The sequence below is a fragment of the Helicoverpa armigera genome, chromosome 14 (assembly GCF_030705265.1).
Source record: "Helicoverpa armigera isolate CAAS_96S chromosome 14, ASM3070526v1, whole genome shotgun sequence".
Taxonomy (NCBI): domain Eukaryota; kingdom Metazoa; phylum Arthropoda; class Insecta; order Lepidoptera; family Noctuidae; genus Helicoverpa; species Helicoverpa armigera.
This window is the reverse complement of record NC_087133.1, coordinates 8,402,214-8,424,754: the sequence shown is the minus strand read 5'-3', so window position 1 is coordinate 8,424,754 and position 22,541 is coordinate 8,402,214. Positions and strand designations below refer to the sequence as shown.

General features: G+C 36.6%; 1 protein-coding gene across 1 annotated transcript; it reads left to right on the top strand.

The window, feature by feature from the left end:
- Positions 1-15,353: 15,353 nt before the first annotated feature.
- LOC135116602 (collagen alpha-1(II) chain-like) lies at positions 15,354-21,829 on the top strand. The gene is made up of 14 exons (XM_064037830.1): positions 15,354-15,470; positions 15,563-15,585; positions 15,968-16,007; positions 17,371-17,390; positions 17,532-17,582; positions 17,814-17,867; positions 18,158-18,211; positions 18,973-19,008; positions 19,091-19,144; positions 19,446-19,530; positions 19,831-19,926; positions 20,243-20,412; positions 20,842-21,054; positions 21,573-21,829. Exons 1-14 carry the CDS (start codon positions 15,401-15,403, stop codon positions 21,717-21,719), a joined length of 1,113 nt encoding a protein of 370 aa, XP_063893900.1. The 5' UTR covers positions 15,354-15,400; the 3' UTR covers positions 21,720-21,829.
- Positions 21,830-22,541: the final 712 nt, after the last annotated feature.

Sequence of the window (22,541 nt, the reverse complement as noted above, 5' to 3'; positions counted from 1 at the left end):
GTTACAAATTAGAAAGATAACCTAGTGTATAATTCCTGTTGAAACTAGCAGGAAAACTGTTCCGTCTGTTGAAACAACGAATAGGTCACCTATAAATTTTGTAAGTCCTAATTACTAATTACTTTGTATAAACAAAGTAATTACATACAAAGTAATTATAATGTCACATTATTGCACTAAGTTTATGCGTATGAGTATCTTCTACGTGGTGCCCTGTACTAATAGAAACACCCGGAATAACAGAGTAATATGATTTATAAAATATGAGCTTGGTCCAATACACAGAAGTCTTGAAATTCTTGTACCTACTTAATTCAAAATTGAAGAAAAAAATATCGTAATATTTATTTCTTAAAGCAGCAATTAGGCAAGTGCTTAAGAGATCAATGTTTCAAGTTTCCTCTTATTTCAAATACTTTAATACGTGGTAACGAGTTCCTGAGTTATAGGTAGAACCTAATGTTTCTTACGATTTAATTTCGACCTTAATGTGAGCTTGTTAAGGTTCAAAATTGAGAAATTGCATTTTGTTCAGTTCAGTAACGAGACTCTGGTGGTTGCATATCGAAGTCTAATTTCTTGGTACATTTATATTCAGTTTTATTTTGTCAAAATTATTCAATAGGTAGTAGGTATTCTTACCAATACTTTATCATGAAAAGAACCGTAAGTCCCTACTATGCCTTTGCTTAAAATAATCAGGTACCTACCTTCGAACAAAATTCTCAAGAGACCTATAACAATATATTTAAACGAAAAATTCCAATATCACAGAATATAATAATGTAAAAATATAAGACAAGTTTTAACAATAAAAGCTGGTAGCTTTCTCTGCTAATTTGTGCACATTGTAAAAAGTTCCGCCTAATGAAAGTTGTTCGGAAACTGTGGACACCGGATTCAGAATTATTAATTTCCTACATTAATTTTAGTTTCTGAAACTGTTTCACATTTCAGTAATACGATGTTGTTTATTTATTTTAATATTTATTCATTTTATTATTCATAAACGATTTCAAATCCACAGTGCACTTTATATTGCGATCTTAAGATTGAAACAATCAATTTGATGGTTCCATTTTTTAAAATCTATAATTTCATTCTATTTCATTATTAGGAATTTGTAAGGTTACAAATTAGAAAGATAACCTAGTGTATAATTCCTGTTGAAACTAGCAGGAAAACTGTTCCGTCTGTTGAAACAACGAATAGGTCACCTATAAATTTTGTAAGTCCTAATTACTAATTACTTTGTATAAACAAAGTAATTACATACAAAGTAATTATAATGTCACATTATTGCACTAAGTTTATGCGTATGAGTATCTTCTACGTGGTGCCCTGTACTAATAGAAACACCCGGAATAACAGAGTAATATGATTTATAAAATATGAGCTTGGTCCAATACACAGAAGTCTTGAAATTCTTGTACCTACTTAATTCAAAATTGAAGAAAAAAATATCGTAATATTTATTTCTTAAAGCAGCAATTAGGCAAGTGCTTAAGAGATCAATGTTTCAAGTTTCCTCTTATTTCAAATACTTTAATACTTTTCATCTGCTCCTTTCGGGCAATACATTTTTGTTCTTCACATAAAAAATGTGTTTTTATATAATAGTTAACAGAATAAACCATTATTCGCGAACTTTTTTGCGCTTAAAAATTGCACCAACAAGTTAGCACGCAGTCGCATAGGTGATTTGGCAGAAAGCCCGACTGTTCACAAGTTATAGTTAGAAATATAGTCCGCTAGCGGTCTAGCACTAAGCTACTATTTAACTTGAGTTTTATGGACTTTTAGCTGATAAGTAGTTTGTTTTAAAGCTATTTAGATCTGGATAACAATTTAGTTGTTGTTATTAAAATGAGTGACTGCCACTTTCGTGCACATTTCTAAGTACTTTCGGTCCATAGAGGCAGTGTTAGATTAAGCTCGGTAATGACTCGGTATTTTTTTTGCAAACTGGTATTCGGTGTGTATATTTCTTTTAAAATTACAAGTTTTACCATTCTATTTCCTTTAACTGGTTAACTACGACTATTGACGAACAATTATTTACCTACAAAATAAATCTTTCGCACTCATTCCTAGCGTTCTCTAAAATGAAATTCCACGAGCCCTCATAATTCACTACATAAAAGACAATCGGGAACAATATCCCCCAGTACCCAACCCCTATACACTGCAAAATGAACAGCCATTTTCTCACTTCATTTATCTTTATAAAAAGTGGAACCATCTTCTACCTATAACCCACCATTAGAGTAGCCACATACTGTCGACTGAACAGTCGGCCGACAGTTGGCCCGATAGTTCTTTGTTTTTTAAGGAATTCGTGAATTCAATCAAAGTTTTTAGTCAGTCTGATATCCCAAATCAAATACCCCTTAGTTGTTTCTTGCGTAGTCCATTCATTTTCATACTGATTTACTAACCCGAAGAAAATGTCGGCCGACTAAAAGTTAGCAGTGTGTGGCTGTGACTCTAACCTAACATTAAAGTCTACGAATGATACATAAAAAAGAACAAGCAAAATATGGTGTAAAACAAATGTGATAAACTTTACGGTGAATAAAAACCCCATAGGAAAGAAGGGTTATAAATTTTTTCCCATAAAAATAAGTACAACAAAGAAAGATACAGAGGATAGGATATAAAATGTCAATATAAACGAGACTGTATTACGTGTATGGAATCAGGCGTTGCTTTGTCAAGTGTGAAAATAAGGTGAGAATTTTGGAATATACGGGGCGATAATTTTACAAGCCCTGTCGCCATAGTAGACGTCATTACATCCCTTTATTAATACAAGTGTAAGAAATAAATTGTTATCAATTATATGTTTATTTACATATCTTATAAGAAAACACCAGAACAGTAATTTTCAGAAAGGATTCGTGTATAACTTTTAGCCGAAATAAAACTGTTCCTTACCAGTAGCCGATCCATAGCTTATTTTTTTTCCAGAAGTGAAGACGATATAAGCTGAAAGTTCATAATAAATATAAAAATATAAAGAAGACTGAATCACTCTACTGTATCATATTTGTATGACCAATGCAGGAGAAATCGGAAAATCCAACGCCAGCGGGGTATGTAATTTTTTTACAAATATTCTCTAAAACTACAAAAGGCTAAAAAGAAAACATGTTTTTCTGAAAAAAAAATCACATATTGAAATCTGTTTGACGTTGGATGTCATGGGTTATAGTTCCAGTATAACATTTTTCATGACGTTTGAAAGGCAGAAAAATTGGTATGACTGTTCTACTACGATACAATATTTGTTTTTGGCAGCATTTTTTTTTATTTTGTTAAAATTTTCGTTTAGTGTTTTATTGCTTAATTACTTATTGGCAAGTTGGTTATTGGTTAAAAATAAAACAAAAATTTAGATACATCCTTCCTTTTATTTAAGCTTTCATCTTTCTATGGAATAAGGCACGGATATTTCAAACAGTGTTGCACCTGCCACCTACTATTTCATCATCACACTAAGGTAGACTGGTAGAAAGCGCCGTAGGCTTTTAGTCAAATTGTGCAAAAAGTATAAATAAATAAATATTTATGCACTGATGCAAAGGTAATTGTAATATTTTTTTAAAGTTCTTTAGTGTGACAAAAGACGTCAGTAATAAAAAAATGTGAGTATACGAGTGTGCCCGCCCAAACTTTCAACACAGTATGTTTCCACCAAGGATATTTTCTAGTAGCGCCTTCAGGTGTATCCGTGACCGCATTGCCAACGTCTGCTCATATGTTGCCCATTCTCTTTCCGAACGTGAGTAAAATAAACTTTTACACAACTTTTACTTAAGAATTCCCATGCCCTCTTCGTGGTTTACAAAACGAATAGATTGCTTACGGATTTGTGCCAATAGAAAAAGCTGTTCTGATTAAATATTTTTTTTCCAGATGTAGAAGTTTATTTTTCTTACACGTACTTGTTTACACCATATATCTAAACAAAAGTCTTAAACATTGATGTCAAAATACCTTCTCATGTACTCTCGATACCTCTGTGTTGTGTGTATGTATGACCCATTTTTATGTATGTGTGCAACGAAACAGCAAAGCCTACTAACAAAGAGGCTTTACTTGTTTTAATGGAAACTTATCTAAAACTTTATTGGTACAGAAGTACAGATTTTAAATTTAGTATGTGTGTGCTATCTTTGTAAAAACTTTAAAACAATTAGTTTCATTGAATTTGAATAATACAGATAGGTACTTATTTAACAATGTGATACACACATAGCTATGTAAACTATGTAATTAATCGATTACCTATTGTTATTCCCAGATAATATGACAAACGTAGCAATTAAGATAATTGATCTGGTCCTTATCTATTAGATCCTGTGATATCTAACAAGATTATCCTAGTAGATATCATTGTATCACACAAATCCTATCCAAGCTTCATCATAATTTGTATACATAAAGCACTTAGATATATTATGAGGAAACAATTCCACCCTTGTATATGAATTAGCTAATTCTCAAAATCAATTACCTACCTATAGTTAGTCTTAGAAATTGATTGTAATGCCATTCAGGCGGATTGTCAGCCACGTATAAACTAGTATTAACTGCCTTCTTGGTCTAGTAAGCTTATAGCTCGACTGTCTTTTGTTTTATTCCCGGATCGCATAGTTTTTTTTTCACAAAGCAGCCCAGAGTCTAAGGATGTTGGTGATTGATACGCCCATGCATCGGAAAGCACGCATATGAAGGTTCGCAAATATGGGCAGGGCTTTTGACCTTATACATAGTATTTATATGTAAACATTATTATTCATTCGGCCCTCGACCACGAAGCTTGTAAAAGGGCCGAAAAGGGTTAGAGATAGACAATATAATGTACAATTTAAACAATAACCTGGATATGATATATGAATTTTAATGAATGTGTTTTTATGTTCTTGTTTTAGATAACTCTAAATATATCCCTTTTGTGGCAGTATTATTATCTAGGACGGAATAATGATAGAGCGATTCTGTGTCCTGTACTCAAAAATATATTCGAAATTAGTTTAAAACCCTCTAATTATCAAATTAGTAACAATAGGTAAGTAGTGAAAATATCAATTTCATCTTTTATCACAATAACCCCCTAAAAGTTTCTCATCTAGATTAAAACATAAAGCGGTTTGCTCATTTCCAAAAACTTCAAACGGGAATTATCAGAAGCCAAAATAATTCAAGACAATACGAACAGAATTATCATAATCTTAAAGACGTTTGAGTTTCGAAAGAGTTAGGCTAAGAACTCACGGAGCGATTTTGAACCGTGCCCGCCGCGGTGGCGGAACTACGTTTTTAATTTCAAACTCACGAGACCGGTTATTTGCGCGGTTACACATCCGTCGCGGTTGAGATTATCGCCCGCAAATGTGGCGGCCAATGATCGCAAGACGCAAGACGGGCAGCCTCTGCGCTACTGCGATCGCCGGCCAATCGACCGCGGAGCGCGCGGGCGCAACCCGCCGAGGCTGCGGGTGACCGCGGCCCGCGCGATTCTACTAGTTGCCCGCCGGTGCAGCGGGACCCGCAAACAAACGCGCAGACTGCGGGCGTAAAACGCGTCGTGAAATGTGCTTTAATTTTTTACATGTATATCTGCATTCTACAGAAGCTACGGGCCCGCAGCCGCGGCGGTCGCGGGTTAAAATCGCTTCGTGAGTTCTTAGCCTTAGAGTAGTGCCGCAGACGGCAAACTTTTAGGCTAAGAACTCACGGAGCGATTTTGAACCGTGCCCGCCGCGGTGGCGGAACTGCGTTTTTATTTCCAAACTCACGAGACCGGTTATTTGCGCGGTTACACAGCCGTAGCGGTTGAGATTATCGCCCGCAAACGTGGCGGGCAATGATCGCAAGACGCAAGACGGGCAGCCTCTGCGCTACTGCGATCGCCGGCCAATCGACCGCGGAGCGCGCGGGCGCAACCCGCCGAGGCTGCGGGTGACCGCGGCCCGCGCGATTCTACTAGTTGCCCGCCGGTGCAGCGGGACCCGCAAACAAACGCGCAGACTGCGGGCGTAAAACGCGTCGTGAAATGTGCTTTAATTTTTTACATGTATATCTGCATTCTACAGAAGCTACGGGCCCGCAGCCGCGGCGGTCGCGGGTGAAAATCGCTTCGTGAGTTCTTAGCCTTAGTCGGTCGACAGTTTGTTTGGGCTCATAAATCAGTATAAAGATGAATGTTAGTACGCAGATTACAAAGATCAGGTATTTAGCCGGTATCTTTGATTGGAATTTAGATTACCTTTAAAAATAGTTAAAAAAAATAAAAAACAGGCTTTTCACATGTCCGCCATATAGGAGAGGCCACCATATTGGATTTGTAATGACGTTTCTTAGCTAAACGTGTATTGTCATCAGAACTCAGAACGTGTGCAAAATTTCATCCAAATCAAAGACCGGGAAATGGGTCAAATTAAGGGTCCAAGATTTTCTTAGATACATAGTAAAGCTTTTTCTGCTGATTGGGGATCCTGTTGCCTGTGTAGGTCTTTTTCTTCTTCTTGTTCACGACAGTCGTAAAACTATCATCAAACTGTATTTCATAAAAAGGTGTTCATTTTCATAAAAAGTTCTGTCGTTTTCACAAGGCAACTTTGCAACTCGGTAGGTTTAGGAGTTAAAGTTATATCGTTCTCGGTGCAATCAGCTGATGGGGTCACGCGGTGGCGTATTTACAGTATATACATGGCTAGTACGCAAGCGTGTGAAACTAGTCGCGAATAGATTGGAATTCACTTTTTATACAAAGTCTTCCGATGTATACAGCAGCAGTACGCAAATACTCGCATATATTTTGTAGCGGCCAAAGTAACTTTCTTTGTTCCATAATATACAGTGCTAGTCCGCATGCAAACTAATCGTGTATACATGGGAATAGGCGCGAAAAACTTTACGATTCCAATCTATTCGCGAGCAGTTGCATGCTCGCCATTTTGATTAAAACACGACCTAGCATTTAATTTAAATATTAATAATTCTCGTTCAATTAAAAAACATTGTATTAAAAATTGAAGTTAGTGACGAAAACGAATCGCTGCAAAACCGACTCTACGTAGTCTTGTCTGCCCTACCCCTAGAGTGCAATTCAAAACCGCGTAGGCGCGGAGGGGCGAGGCGGCCTGCGAGCTGAGGCGCAGGTAGTTTTAACGCCCGCCGACGCGGCTGAGGCTGGTCGGCAGAGCCGGCCAGCAAGCCGAAGCTGCGGTGGTGAGCGTGAAAACCATCTGCGACGATAAGCTCGCATGGGACCGCCGGAGCCCCGCAGCACCGGAGCCGTGACAGAAGCGATGGTTGCTGCATGTTGCTTGCTTATATTTTAAACGTACTGAGTTAAAAAATTAGAAGCTTATTAAATATATTTTATGATGTCATTTAATAGTATTTTAGAAGTTTACTGTTAGAATGCCTGCTACAAATTTAGATGCTAAAACATAACCATCATGCTGAGTTGTATTTAGAGTGGTTTACTTAGAAGATAACTAGTGGCTAAGATAGTATTATTTAGATGCTCGTTAATTGTTGTATAAATAAATAAATAAATTGTGGCTGACTTAATAATTTAGTAGGCAACATACATTTTTGGGGGCGAATAATGATATTAAAAAGAAGCCTGTTTAATTAGCATTTTTAATAAACAAACTCAGATTCAAAAGCCATTTTTATTTATTGCTTTACCTAATATCAATTTTGTATAGTTGAATTTGACCGTGTATAAATTGGAAAGATGCATGTGCACGTTTAAGCTACGAATTATACGCGAGCAGTACGCAAAATTCGTGTATACTTTGAAATCACAAATTAAAAAACAGCATTACAAAATATCAGCGAGCAGTTTCCTATGGATGCGTTTTGGCCATAAAGTAAATAACCACTAGAGAGCGCACTCGCCAATTTCTTCTAAGAACACGACTCACCACTGCGGGCAGGGGGGGGCGACATAATCCGCGGCTACTATTGGTCAGTTCACGGTCGCTACTAAAGGATCGTACTGATCGTAGCCTTATAGTACGCGCAAAATCACTAACTTTTGGCGAGCGTCGGGGCACTGTATGCGCAGTCAAGTGGTTTTATAGTCTTTGGTTTTGGCTATGTACACTCTGTAAATACGCCACGCGGTGAGGCGCGAGGGAGCGCGCGGGGAGCGACGGTGTTGCGGGCGCGGGGGGCGGCTCTTGTGCCGAAGCAGTGGCCGGCGCAGCGGTGCCGCTCTGCGCGGGCGTGAGGAGCGGCAACGGTGTCGACGACGGCACACAGGGCGCATGCGCGCTGGTCGCTGCTTGCTGCCGCGAAGACGACGCACTCGGGACGCGCTTGGCTTCGTTATTTGAAAATAAGCCGTTGCTAAATTTTGCGCCAATATTTTGCTCACTTTGTGCCTGATATTGTTTTTTATCTCTTGCTGTAATTGAAATAATTCCGATGCTTTTACGTAATCTGTTTGGATACAGTGGATGTTTTGTTTAAGCACTAAAATGTCTTTAAGTAGGCTCGTTACATCCACGTAATCGAAAGTCACCGGCGGAAGACGGTGTAGATCTTTTGCCACGAAGATGGGCAGTGAAGCGGGCCCTGTTTCTTTTAGAACTTTAATAATATCCTGTAGTAATCGTTTATTCTTGCCGTCCCCTTTTCTTGTTGAGCGACACTTTGCATAGTTACAAGTGAAGCTAATAGAGTGTTAAAAAACCCAACCATCGGGTCAACTGTCGGCCGACTGTTTAGTCTGTAGTATGGGTACTCTTAAGCTTCTGTTTGCCTCAAAATGAAGTCACTTTCAAGTCGTGACGTCATGTGGCGTTAGGGAAACTTGGACAATAGAAATAAAACTGAACAATAAGACCCTTGTGCGGGTTAATAAAGAGATTAAGACACCTGTTGTTGAAGCAGTTATTTTGGTACGTGACGCGCAAAACTGTCTCAGTGGCCAATTAAAGTGTAAAAATGTTCTAGATACGAGAATATATCTTTTATTGATGACTTTAATGATAGCCTAGGGAAAATGTTATGTTATTGAGGGATTTGCGGTTACATACCTAAGAATATAACAATAATGCCAAAGTTTTAAATAGCACTTTAAATCCGTATATCAAATTGTAGTCTAGTGCTTTGTGTAAAAGAATCCGAAATAATTATAGTTAGTTACATAGACTCAAACTTTCACTACATAACAACCCTTTTCGCATCGGGGGTTAAAAACAACTTTAAGCATCTGTTATAGGTTTTCTCTGCCATTGAAAATAGGCGTGATATTTCACCCAGTAAAATTAATAACCAAACTCCAAGCATCTTAACATCGAAGGTAGCAAAACTTATTATTCGATATTGCAAAATACGGTAAAAGTCGGTGAAGCTAGACGCACGTCAGATGCATCGTTAAAAGTTGCAAGTTCTGACTCAGCAGGCAAGTTTACGAGCTAAAATCGAGCCAGTTAACATATATTATATTTACATGCACAAAGTAAAATATTTACGGTTGCCGTATCGGAGTACTTACTCTTCAAAATCGAAGAGTTTCATCCATAGGTACGTAACGATTTTTGAAAACCTGAATCCGAGCATTTCAAAGAGAGATCAAGTGCAGGACTGACATTTACGTGCTCTCCGACACACAGGTGAATCAATCCCCAATTTCCAGACTGGGCTGCTTTGTGAAAGTTTCCAAAACCCACAAAGCGAAAGCCCTAAGCGGCCCAACCCGGGAATCGAGCATTGGACCTCGTACACAGTAGTCGAACTATGCGACAACTTTACTAAACCAACGAGGCATTTGTTATCCTTGCTCTTACAAAGTATTGTGTATACTAGTAGGTAGGTACCTATAAAAGTGCGATTCGTCCAAGCCCCAAACCCCCTCAGTTGTGAACAAATGACTAGCGTCTTATCTCTCAAACCAGGTTTTTTCGTATTGAGTACAACAATTTATCAAAGCTTTCCGAGCCTAAGTTGAGCAATTAGATGTCTTTCTAAATTACATCATAACCGAGTTTATGGTTGTTGTATCGATTGCACGAGTCAGCGATTAATCGAGATCATTAAGTATCGATACCGAATCAATTTCGAATTAATCTAATGCCTCCTTTGTTTCGGTATGAAAGGGTAATGATGACGGCCGTTGTCTGGGAGATAATTCTGCTAGGTAGTGTTTTCAGCCTGTTTATTATGTTTGTATTTGCGATTAACTACGTATTTTCCAAGGTATCATACATCATTATCGTCATTGGTAAAACAGAAATGCTACTGTATTTTCCAGTAAAAAATTCCTCAAAATTCATAGTTGTGATATAATTTCGGTATTTGGAAAGATAATATGTTTTTAATACCTATATCATTTAAATGACTCAATCATTCTTACAGGTACATACCGTATACATTTTTTTGTGACTTTTCCACAAGAAAAAAGTACAGAAACATTGTTCTCCATATTTCTTTATTCTGAAAAAGAAACCTGGATCTACAATTCTACATCGACGACCATCAGTCTCGCCGTCTCAGTAATAGCAGATTTCTTTTTTGCCGATTGTCTTATTACGGGCAATTTCCTAAAGTGGCAACCATCTTAGATCTTTGTTCGTATTTTCTCGCCTGGGCCTTTCGTTGAAATGGTATCGTCTGCTTTGAATGGATTATTACCTCGGTACATTAATTAATGATGTTTATCTTTTGTTTCGGGTTTATTCAAAATGTGTGTTCTGTTTATAAGTGGCTTGTATTTTGTAGTCGTTTTTTTTTTGGTGAATTGTTAGCTTCGAGAATTTTCTTCATCGTTATAGATATTTAGAATTATTTGCTACTTATAAGTGCCGAAGACCGTTTACTTGGTACTCTGAAATGAGAGTTTTATATCTTTCACACAGTCACAACTTATTTGGCACCGCATTTTTTTTTCAAAGGGCCACACTAGCCACTCGTGATGATACCCTCTTTTATACCAAAATCAACCCCATGAACTCTCGTAAACCACCTCAAAGCTTTTATTTACCTATCCTTCATGTTGTCTGTGCGAATAGATATCAAGAGAACTCGAAGTTTAAACTCATAAAAGTGGTGCACTTAATGCGTTCTGGCGTTCAAGATAAAGTGTTTCCTAGACTTGTTTTTAACGTTCCCCTCAAATGAACTGTGAGTAACGACGGCCATTGACCAAGGTTCGCTATTAAGGATTTTAGTTTTACGGACGAGTAAAATTCTTCAGTCTTCAGTAATTGACTTTGAAAGATTATTATGTTGTTTGTTAATCGATGTTGTTTATGATAGAACCTTTTTGGTGAAACACCTACCTACACAGATTTTTATATTTGTAAATATGTGTGGCTATTTTTGCACAACAAAATAAAAACAATCACTATTTTTATATAGGTTTAAAGAAATTATGCTTCAATTTGTAGAAAATCTTATATTTTTCGTCTCCATAATAATGTGAAGCTGTTAAAGCGAAGAAGTGTAGTTAATACCTAGTTGAACTTTTTTGTCTAAAATCTCGAAAGTTCCTAGCACCAAAACTGACATGCCTAAAATCCACCCATGTTAAAATAATGTCAGTTGACATCATTTAGTATTCATGTGTCCTATTCCCAGCATCATGTAGGGTACAAAGGATTTCCTACACTTCCACATTAATATTTATTGCGTGAGTTTACCTTTGTACATATGTTTTCGTACTTTTACTGGTAGGCAAAGAAGCGTGAATTTGATTCGACAAAACTGTTACTTTGCAATTCAAATGAATAATTTTGTAAAAACTGAAGAACTTAAGAATTAAAATTGTTTTGTTCTAATTTATTGTACTTACCTGATAAAGAAAATGAAAAAGGTTTATAGTTTTCTATTTGTTTTGATAAAAAATGCTGGGATTTTATTTGACTAAAGACCTACATGTTAAATCATGAAAGCAATAAAACTTTAATTTCAACTAGGGATAGCTTCTGTCTACTCCTTCACTATAAATAAATCAACGCCCAATTAAAAGCCGTTAGTGTCAATATTAATCAATTTGCTAAGTTATCTAGACAACCCTATTAAAATTGTACTGTCATTAAACTTCGAACAATTAGTCACATCAAAATTCCGCCCTTGTACTAACCGATAATTGGTGATATTGAAATGGACGTTCTTTTCGCACTTTAGACTGTTAGAAACTGGAGGAGTGTCTGTTGACTGCAAGCGTCAAATTTCAATGACTGAAATTTTAAATTTTAAGCAGGTAATTGTATTTTTACAAACATCCTCCATGTTTCGTAAAGGTTTTTCATTCAGACATTAGCAGCCCTGGCTCATTATTAAACTAGTAATGATAACCTATCGAAACGTTGAATAGGTTATGAGTTTATTGCGAACAGACAGACAGATGAACAGACTCGATATATATCCTCCGGGCCTTTTTCCCAACTATGTTGGGGTCGGGCTTCCAGTTTAACCGGATGTAGATGACTACCAGTGCTTTACAAGGAGCGACTGCCCTATCTGACCAACCCAACCCAGTTACCCGGGCAACCCAATACTCCTTGGTTAGACCGGAGTCAGACTTACTGAACAGACTCGATAGAAAACTTTATTTTATAACGTAGCAAAGAAATCTATAAAGGAGCACTAACCAGATTACAATGCATTTCCATTTTATCAGCTAAGTGAGCAAGGACGACAATTTTTAACCTGTAGATAGCTTTTCAAGGCAGTTACAAGCTATAACGCTGGTCCTAAAAACGAATGACCAGGAAAACTTAGTCTAAGTTAGAACCAAGGAGTAAGGAAAGATGAGCGGAGATGACACAATGCGGTTAGGTCAGGAGCCTTCTTCTAGGTCAAATTCTTACTTTGGGCATGACCAAAACGATATGTTACGAGTGAACTAATGAGGGGTTCGAATTCTTTGAGACATCTTTCAACGATTTTTAGGGTTGTGGGGTCCAAAGACGGCGAAAACAGTTAAGTTCCTTGTCTAGCGCTCACCCGCAATTTGGCGCTCTGCTTTCTTAGGAGATTTTCTGTCACGACACCTCCTTTAGTCATTTTATTCTCTAGGGTTAGCACCAATTGCTCAGTATGGACTTGGCTAAGTAACTTGATTCCCTAGGTGAAGATGCCAGTAATATTGCAAATTGAACTTGCACTTCCTGTCCGGATGTGTGCATTCTGACTCGCCCCAGTAATTCTGGTACTTCCCCAGTGGTTTTTGGTCCATTTGATAATAATATTCCGTGAATTTCAAATGCAAGGTTTGTTTACGTTTAAGTTTAGTTTGTCGTGTAACTGGTACGGTTCTGATTTTTGCCTTTTTGCAATATAAGTAAGAGTAGGTACAAAAAAATCTTATAACCAAAAAGCTCTGACTTGAAATTTTAATTACGATTTTAGATATCTTCTATAGGCGTTTGACCGAGAAACATACTACTATTTTTTTAACCGACTTCCCAAAAAGGACGAGGTTCTCAATTCTTTATTAAAAAGAACAAAGCTATTGACACATGAAAACATTATTTTTTTCGTATAATAAAACCAAATGACAGATACTGATTATTTTGCATTCATGCCATGATCGACAAAGTTGAGGTTTCCGGCAAATATTTTAATTTATCCGTAATTAGCGCCATACCACTGCAACATAAAACATGGAATTTGTATTTACCTGTTTTACGTTATTAACTGCAAAAACCGCAGATGGACAAAATATTATAGCATCAAAATTCAATTAGACTTACGTTTGGTAAAATTTTAGTATGAATTTGCTAAATGGCAGTAGTTCGGGGTGCCAGCGGCATAATAATTATTTGAAACTATGACGAGTATAGTGTAAACATGTTTGCTGTCTCTTCCATGCCTAGAAATTGCGGTTTTATTAGGTTGTCAGAACCAAAGCAACTGAACTCTGCTTTGTCTCTTGCACAGCACTCCGCCTTTTACCTACGTCTTAAGTATTATACAATCATGTATGTATATCGATGTATATGTTATGGACCATGTGATTAATTCGGGCATTATAAATAATGCCCGAGCATTATGAATAATGTCTAGCTTTATCGGGCCAAGTGATTAATAACTATCTTAACTTCATTATTTATCACATTGCACGGGCATTATTATATTGCTACATAATAGTTGGGCAATTTGATAATAAAGCTGTATTTTTTGCGGTGCGAGGGTGACAGTTGTTCTAATAAATAAATCCTGTTACTTGCTACATATTTTATGATTATATGTTCTATTTTAATGGGAAATTATAAGTCTAGCCACAAAATTATTAATTGGACAATTGTCATCTAATTTACTAACTAGGCCTCGTTTTTCTTGATCTCATTTTTCTTGGCTCGTTTTTTTTTTATGGTAGAATTTAATTTGGATTCAAAACATTGTATTAAAAACTGAACTTAGTGACGAAAACGAATCGCTGCAAAACCGACTCCACGTAGTCTTGTCTGCCCTACCCCTAGAGTGCAATTCAAAACCGCGTAGGCACGGAGGGGCGAGGTGGCCTGCGAGCTGAGGCGCAGGTAGTTGAAGCGCTCGCCGCCGCGGCTGAGGCTGGCCGGCAGAGCCGGCCAGCAAGCCGAAGCTGCGGTGGTGAGCGTGAAAACCATCTGCGACGATAAGCTCGCATGGGACCACCGGAGCCCCGCAGCGCCGGAGCCGTGACAGAAGCCATGCTTGCTGCATGTTGCATGCTTACTTCTATGCTCTGTCAATTGATATGGAATGTGTTATATTTAGTTTTTTTTTAAGTTAAATGTCAATAACAATAAAAAAAATGAAATTAAATATGTTTGTATTACTTTGCCCAAAAGGTCACGGGCAATATGTATAGTGCCCGGTCAATTTGATTATTTGAATAATTATTATCAAATTGCACACACATATTGGGCATTATTCATAATGACCGGGCATTATGTATACTGCCCAATTTATCACTTGGTCCATAACATATACAATATATGACAATTGACATTATACCTCTAGAAATCTTTCATCCAGCCATCTATCTGTTTCAGTGTGTTTCAGGAGTCCCTACGTAGGAATGTAACATACAACTTTCGCTAAATGACCAGCTGAATATACAAGTACCTGAAACCCTCAATAGATGGCGCTTTTTTAAAAACCTTTGTTTGCACCTTTTTGGTGCATATTTACTTTAAAATACTCGAATATGGAGTGCGAAAAATTAATAACTCTGTGGTTAAGAAGTATTTAACTTTTATTGTTTTGAAACAATACCTAATTTAAAAAAAAACAATGGAGTTAAGCAGGAGAATGGAATTCACTGTAAAATTCCACAGGAACTTACATGCTTAACCGGTAATACTTATAAGGGAATTTTGATGTCATTGGAGCACTGAATAAGGATAAATATGATGTCAGTTTATCAGTGACAGCCGCAAACATGGACGTGAGACTGTTTTTGTGTATAAATTTTATTTTAATAACAACGTCTGTAACTTTATATGCATCAGGTAAGTACAAACATTATAAATAGAAAAAAAATATATAAAATTTATATTTGTTTTCCCTTATAAATATTTAGTTTTGGTTGCTTTTGTTTCAGCATCAAATCCAGAAATATTAGTAGTAAGTATTGTCACTTGATTGAATTATTTTGTATTGAGTGAACACGATCCAAACGACCCATTGTCTCTAATGGGAGGATTACTTAATTTAAAAATAAAAGAGAGTTTCATATTTAATTTGAAACGAAATGTATTCAGTAAATTCACTCATTTATTTTCTTCTTCTAAATAAATTTGAATGTGCACTACTACTATTGTGACTATTACCATTCCTCTCTAAAGTAGAAATTTTTTGTATCTACATAGACTATGTGGATCAAATCCCGAATATAAATATTTGGTCAATGGGTCGTCTATAGTTTTGTACACTGATATATATTTAAAAAAATGTATATAAGTAGTAATAAACTTATGATAAATGTTCTTTAATTTCTTATTTTAAGACATCGGATACGCCAGAACAAAAATGCACACGAAAATTACGTAAGTAGATTTTTTAAATTTATTATACTCAACCCTTTTTCGTGTTAAATTTTTAAGGATCAGTCATTCATGCTAGCTGCTGAGTATTATCTATCTACACTAATATAATAAAGAGGATACTCTTTTGCACTAGAAACGCCCCGATGGGACTGAATCGATTTGAAAAATTCTTTCACTTTGAAGAAGTTACACTATTCCTAATAACTTCCTTTAAGTTCTTCGGTACGCTGGTGAAACTTCGGGATAATAGCCAGTCCATCCATCCTCCGAGCCTTTTTCCCAATCATGTTGGGGTCGGCGGATTCAGCTGAGTACCAGTGCTTTACAAGAAGCGACTGCCTATCTGACCTCCTCAACCCAGTTACCCGGGCAACCCGATACCCCTTGGTTAGACTGGTGTCAGACTTACTGGCTTCTGACTACCCGTAACGACTGCCAAAGATGTTCAATGACAGCCGGGACCTACAGTTTAACGTGCCATCCGAAACACAGTCAATGGTGTCTAAGATATACTTAGAAAGTACATACAAACTTAGAAAAGTTGCATTGGTACTTGCCTGACCTGGGATCGAACCCGCGCCCTCATACTTGAGAGGTTGGTCCTTTACCCACTAGGCCACCACGACTTTTTAATTTTGATAATAGCCAGTAATTATAATATAATATTAAGCGGAAGGACGAATAATAAATACATAGGTCCTTCAAACGCCAAAATGAGTAATAAAGTAACGGTTTATCCTTATTTATTGTCTGCCTAACTGTTATTTTAATATTTTACCTCATTCCTACTGTATATCCTTACTGATTTATTTATAACTTTGGTAGGTATACCACTTAGATCACGGGACTTATAAATAACTAGCCGTTTTCCTGTGGTTTCACCCGTTTCCCGTAGGAAGAGTGTAGGTACCTTTCCGTTAGTGAAATAATTTTTCAAATCGGTTCTGTAGTTTCGGAGCGTTAAGGGTATAATCAAACAAAAAAAAACCCTCTAAATTATGCATAGATAAGCAATATTGCAAAAATAATTTTACTGTTTTTACATAGTAATGAGAATTCCCCAGCAGTTTTCTTATATCAGGAACTATTCGAAGGGCTTAAAAATGATTTCAGTGTTAGAAAGTTTGTTTACCAAAGAAGGCTATATTTTGCACTGTTGCCCAAGGTGGTTCTCACAAGACGAGTGGAAATCCGCGAGTAGAAGCTTCTTGTATTTTAAAGAGATGTTTTATAAATGACTCGAAACTGTTCCACTTTCTATTATAATGTATCGAATGTAATATTTATTAAAAGAACTTGCTAATAACTGCTAATTATTTACCATCAGTTAAATTGTTTTCTACATATTTTTTTATCATTGCAGAAACCTGCACCTTGACCTCAGTAAGTATACAAAAATTACTTGGTACATAACCGATTCATTTTCTTTACAATTATTTATTGTTAAATATCAAGAATTAATCAGAAACAAATTTTTGAGAAACATGGAATGACTCAGACTTTAATATCTATTTTAATATTTAGAGTGATGGGGCCACACTGTTTCGAGATGTGAAAGGAGAAAAAGGATCGCCTGTAAGTAGTCCTTTACATTTTCAAAAAAGCTGTTGGCGGCTGTTCTCATATAAGGAGATCAGCCACATTATAGTGCACAAGCATTTGCGCAGACACAGGTGCACTCACTATTCCTTAACTCTCATAGCCCGATGTACCGGTAATCCGACATGACCGGAGAGAGATCAGGCGCAGGACCGACATTAACGTGCGCTCCGATGCACGGTACAAATAAAATAATTATAATTTTAGGGCACTGACGGGCTACCTGGAAATGTTGGACCAAAAGGAGATCAGGGTACTCCAGTAAGTAGTCACATTTTTAGTTTTTGAAATTGTTTCCAAAATATTCTTAAGGAGAAAAGAAGACTATCTAAAATTTCCTTTCCATTCATGTTTTAGTTTAAGCTGTATAATTCCTACCTACATATATTTATTTATTGTTTTATCTTTATGACGAGTTTAATTTTAATACATTAGTGAGCCTTTTTTATGGGAAATCATCAAATGACACGCTCTAGTATGGTCTAGGCGTTTCCGTAAGATAAAAGGTACCTACGTCCCAACCATATCAAGTAAAATGATTATAATTTTAGGGCACTGACGGGGCACCTGGAAATGTTGGACCAAAAGGAGATCAAGGTACTCCAGTAAGTAGTCATAGTCCTTTTTTCATTTAATCAGTATAATATATTTTAGTAATATTAGAAAGAGGAAAACTATGTTTGGACCGATTTTAAATATTCTTTCACCATTTGAAAGCGATATTATCTGCGAGTAACATAATCTATATTTTATCCCGGTACGGGCAGTAGTTACCACGGGACGCGGGTGAAAGCTCGGAAAAACGGCTAGTATAATATTATAAAGAGGAAAACTTTGTTTGTTTGGTTGTAATAGATAAACTCAAAAACTACTGGACCGATTTTAAATATTCTTTCACCATTTGAAAGCGATATTATCTGCGAGTAACATAGGCTATACTTTATCCCGGTGCGGGCAGTAGCTCCCTCGGGACGCGGGTGAATCCGCGGGAAAACGGCTAGTTACCTACATATATTACATTACCGGGATTTTTATTTTTTTATGGGAAATCATCAAATGACTTGTGTTAGCGGCGTGAGGGAGTGTCAGACTCTTTCTGACCCACCATGTTCTTTCGTAGGCCTTTTACGAAACTTTCGTACGCTTTTTTATTTTGGGCCTTCAATTATAATACTACGCATATGAAAATTGTTAAATGCCATGCTACCGATAAACCGCATAAGAATATTTATTACTAGCTTCTGCCAGCGGTTTCACCCGCATCCCGTGGGAACTACTTCCCGTACCGTACAAACAAACAAGCAAACTTTTCAGCTTTATGATATTAGTATAGATAAATTCATAAAAATACCCTTAAAAATTTTAGGGTCGGGACGGGGTGGATGGAAAACCGGGATTGAATGTAAGTTTATTTTATTTACTAACTTCCACAAGTATTATGAGTAATTGAAATCAGTGTTAAAATAAAATAATTATAATTTTAGGGCACCCACGGGATTCCAGGAAAGGACGGACAAAAAGGAGACCAGGGACCTCCAGTAAGTAGTCATACTTGAAGGTATGTTTTTGAAATAGTTTCGTGCACGTGAAATAGATCAATGAGCTTGGTTTGAGTTTAACTTCCCCTAACTTCTTGCGCATAAGACACATTGAATACTAAGAGGAAAGGAATTTATAGGACACTCAAAGAGTTGATTTTAATGTCTTATAAAGATTCTCTCCTCTCTAACTGCGCTGGTCATATTATGTACATTGTCAAGAAACTCTGCTTGTCCAAAGGTGACTTTATTTATTTTGCAACAATCAAACAATTTTAGTATATGTATTTTGTTTCATCAGGGACCCCCGGGGCCGCCAGGGCCAGTGGGACCTCCTGGTTTGGCCGGCATGCCTGCAATTTATCCTTCCAACTTGCCTAAAAATAGTACGTTTTCATCAATTTATTAATAACTATCCTCTGAATAATTCAAAAAAATAAGGTAAGGGACAGCTGTGGTATTCCAGATATGACGATGAAAAGATCAAATTATATCTCCAAATTATTATCACAATCGGTTCAGCCACTTTAGATGTGTAATTATATTAGTCACTTTTCCATTTATAATAAAAAATAAATATTAAAATCCTTACTAATATAAGTATTTATAAATGCTTAAGCAACTCTTTCTTTCACGCCAAAACTATTGAACTGATTTGTTTTTTTTTTTTCGTCTTTATTTTACAGCTTTTTATAGCAATGAAAAGGCTGCGGACTCATTTGCCCTCGAAGACGAACCCGCGACTGTACCTTGCAAATCAGCCCCTGTTGGTTTTGAGTCCGGTAAGAACTATAAATACACACTGTTATACTAAGTACATTTTTAAGTACGGAGGTTTCGATAAAATTAAAACGTAGAAAATAATAACGAATACCAAATAAAAAAATTAAAAGCCGGACGTATAATGCCTGGAATAAAAGGTAGATGTTAAATAATCCTTCATCTTTATGGACTGTCATGGCATAATAATTTTGTAAAATTTACCTCCAGTTTTTAATAAAACTATTATAGCCTGTTTTCCAAACATATGTATAAATTAAGGCGATATTGTTTAGAGCTCTTGTTTTTTGAGCATTTACAATCCCAATGTTTCTGCAGGTGAGGCCTTCATGGGCCCAGAATCTCAAGATTTCAAAGTCTACTGCAACATGGAAACCCGAGAAACTTGTGTCCGCAGAGATAATAAAACACGTGAGATTAGCCATACAGAAGGCAATGGAACATACTGGTTGAGTGGAATGCGGGCCAATTTGAGAGATTTATATAATGTAAGTAAAAGGATGGATTCAGGCGTTACTTTGCGGAAGTCTATGTTAGGAAAATATTTTGCGTTATTCCGCACTAGATCGCAGTTATATTTGTGTTTGGTATCCTATACAGCATCCATGGTGTAAAAGATCTGAAACGTCGGGATTAATTAATATATACATAACTGCAACAAAATCCGTAAAAGTAGTTTTAGTAAGTAGGTAGACTTCCGTGCACTACCGATCTATCGCAGCCGACTATCGTCGATCACTCTCGACAATAGTCAAACTATAAAAATGTATGGCACCGCTGCCGAGGCCCGCGACTGACGCGCGCGGCCGACGAATGGCGTGAGATTAGTAGATTTTGTCTAACATTCGCATAAGTGTCAGAAATGAGTAGATCTTTATATCTGAAGGATACAATATAGTGCACTGTTTTTCTTTCAGTTAACCACAGAACAAGTGATGTGGCTCCAGCAACACGCAGTCTCAGCGCGGCAGACCATTAAATACCATTGCTTTAACTCAGTGCCTTTTCCCAAATTTAATGTGTCTGCATCGGTTAAACTGTTGACTTGGAATGAAGCAGTCATTGGACCCTACCCTACGGATAAAACTCCTTTCTTTTATTCGGTTCCTACGGCTACGGACCTCTGCAAGGTAATATATCCATCAGATCATTACTAATAATATTATGAATAGGTTATAAAGAGATTATTGAATCTATCACGATAATAATATAAATAAAAATAAAACCCGCTTTCCGTTGTCACGGAATAACATGAAAACGTCTTGACCGATTTGACTGAAAATTAGAGGGGAGGTAACTTAGACCCGGGAGAAGGTTTTAGGATAGTTTTTTCACCATCCGGCTACGGGACGGTGAAACCGCGGGCTAAAGCTAGTAATACTTAAATAAAGCATAGTTGATGACAGCCGCAGTGGTTATTGAATGAATAATAAATAAATATTCGAAGAAGATCAGATAGTTGCGTATCAAGGTTGAAATTAAGAACATGAGTTTACAATATACGCTCTCTCTATTTCCATACACAACATTATGTAGGTATATATTCATGAAACCATTAATTACCATTTTTCTTAACTCTAATCCATGCGGAATTTATTATTTAGAATTCTATGTTACCCGTTTACCTATTAAATTATGTAAATTTCAGGAAGGAGATATGGAATGGAAAAGTTCTGTCATAGAGTTACAAACGACCAACACTTTTAGACTACCAATCATCGACTTGTGGATCGGAGATATTCGCGACGGAGATCAACGAATGTACCTAGAAAGTACAGAACTATGCTTTGGTTGAATATTACAAAATCTAGGTATAATTTTATCATGTTGCATTAAAGAATTATTTTTCGAAAAAATTAAATAGACAATGTGATGAAAATAGAAATATAACAATTAAGCTTCATAGTGGTACTGTTTTTTTTACCTTTTTGATGATAAAAATGCCCAAGGAACTTATTTAAAACAATTAAATAAAATTGTATTTTGCTATTCAAAGTTTTTGTATAATTTTCACTATACACGAAGCGACATCTATCTTACTATTTGAGTACTAACTAGTGACATGGGCAACTCGTCTGTGAGGGCAAACGAGTTGTCCATGGAGTTCCCGTTAGTAATACAAGATGGCGCCACAATCACGCAAAGCAAAGTAGGAAAAGTAAAGTAATACATTCTTTTTTTTATCAAAAGACTATAAGTATTTATGTTTGTCATAAAATGCCACAGCTAACCGGGAAAAGTCTGAGGGTCTTCTAATACACAACTTTAACAAAATTACAAAACTATTAAATTAGGTCACTCAGGCCCAACTTCACCGACGACATAAAATGACAGTTTTTCATGAAATAAATGTTTGTTTCGAAAATTGAACGCGAAACATAGTTATCAGCTGCCAGTAAACTTAACTGGCCGATGATGACAAAATACAGAAAAAGATGATGGTATTTGAACAGTTTACCCCAAAACGATAATTAGGGGGAAAATAGCAACAATTTTCTCCCATCTAGAACATTAATTATTCATCTCGGTTAAAATTTATTAGTACAAAAGAATGCCTCATGAAAGCTACGAGCGAACGATAGGTATTCATTTGTTCTCATTAGCAGGCTCGGAGTAA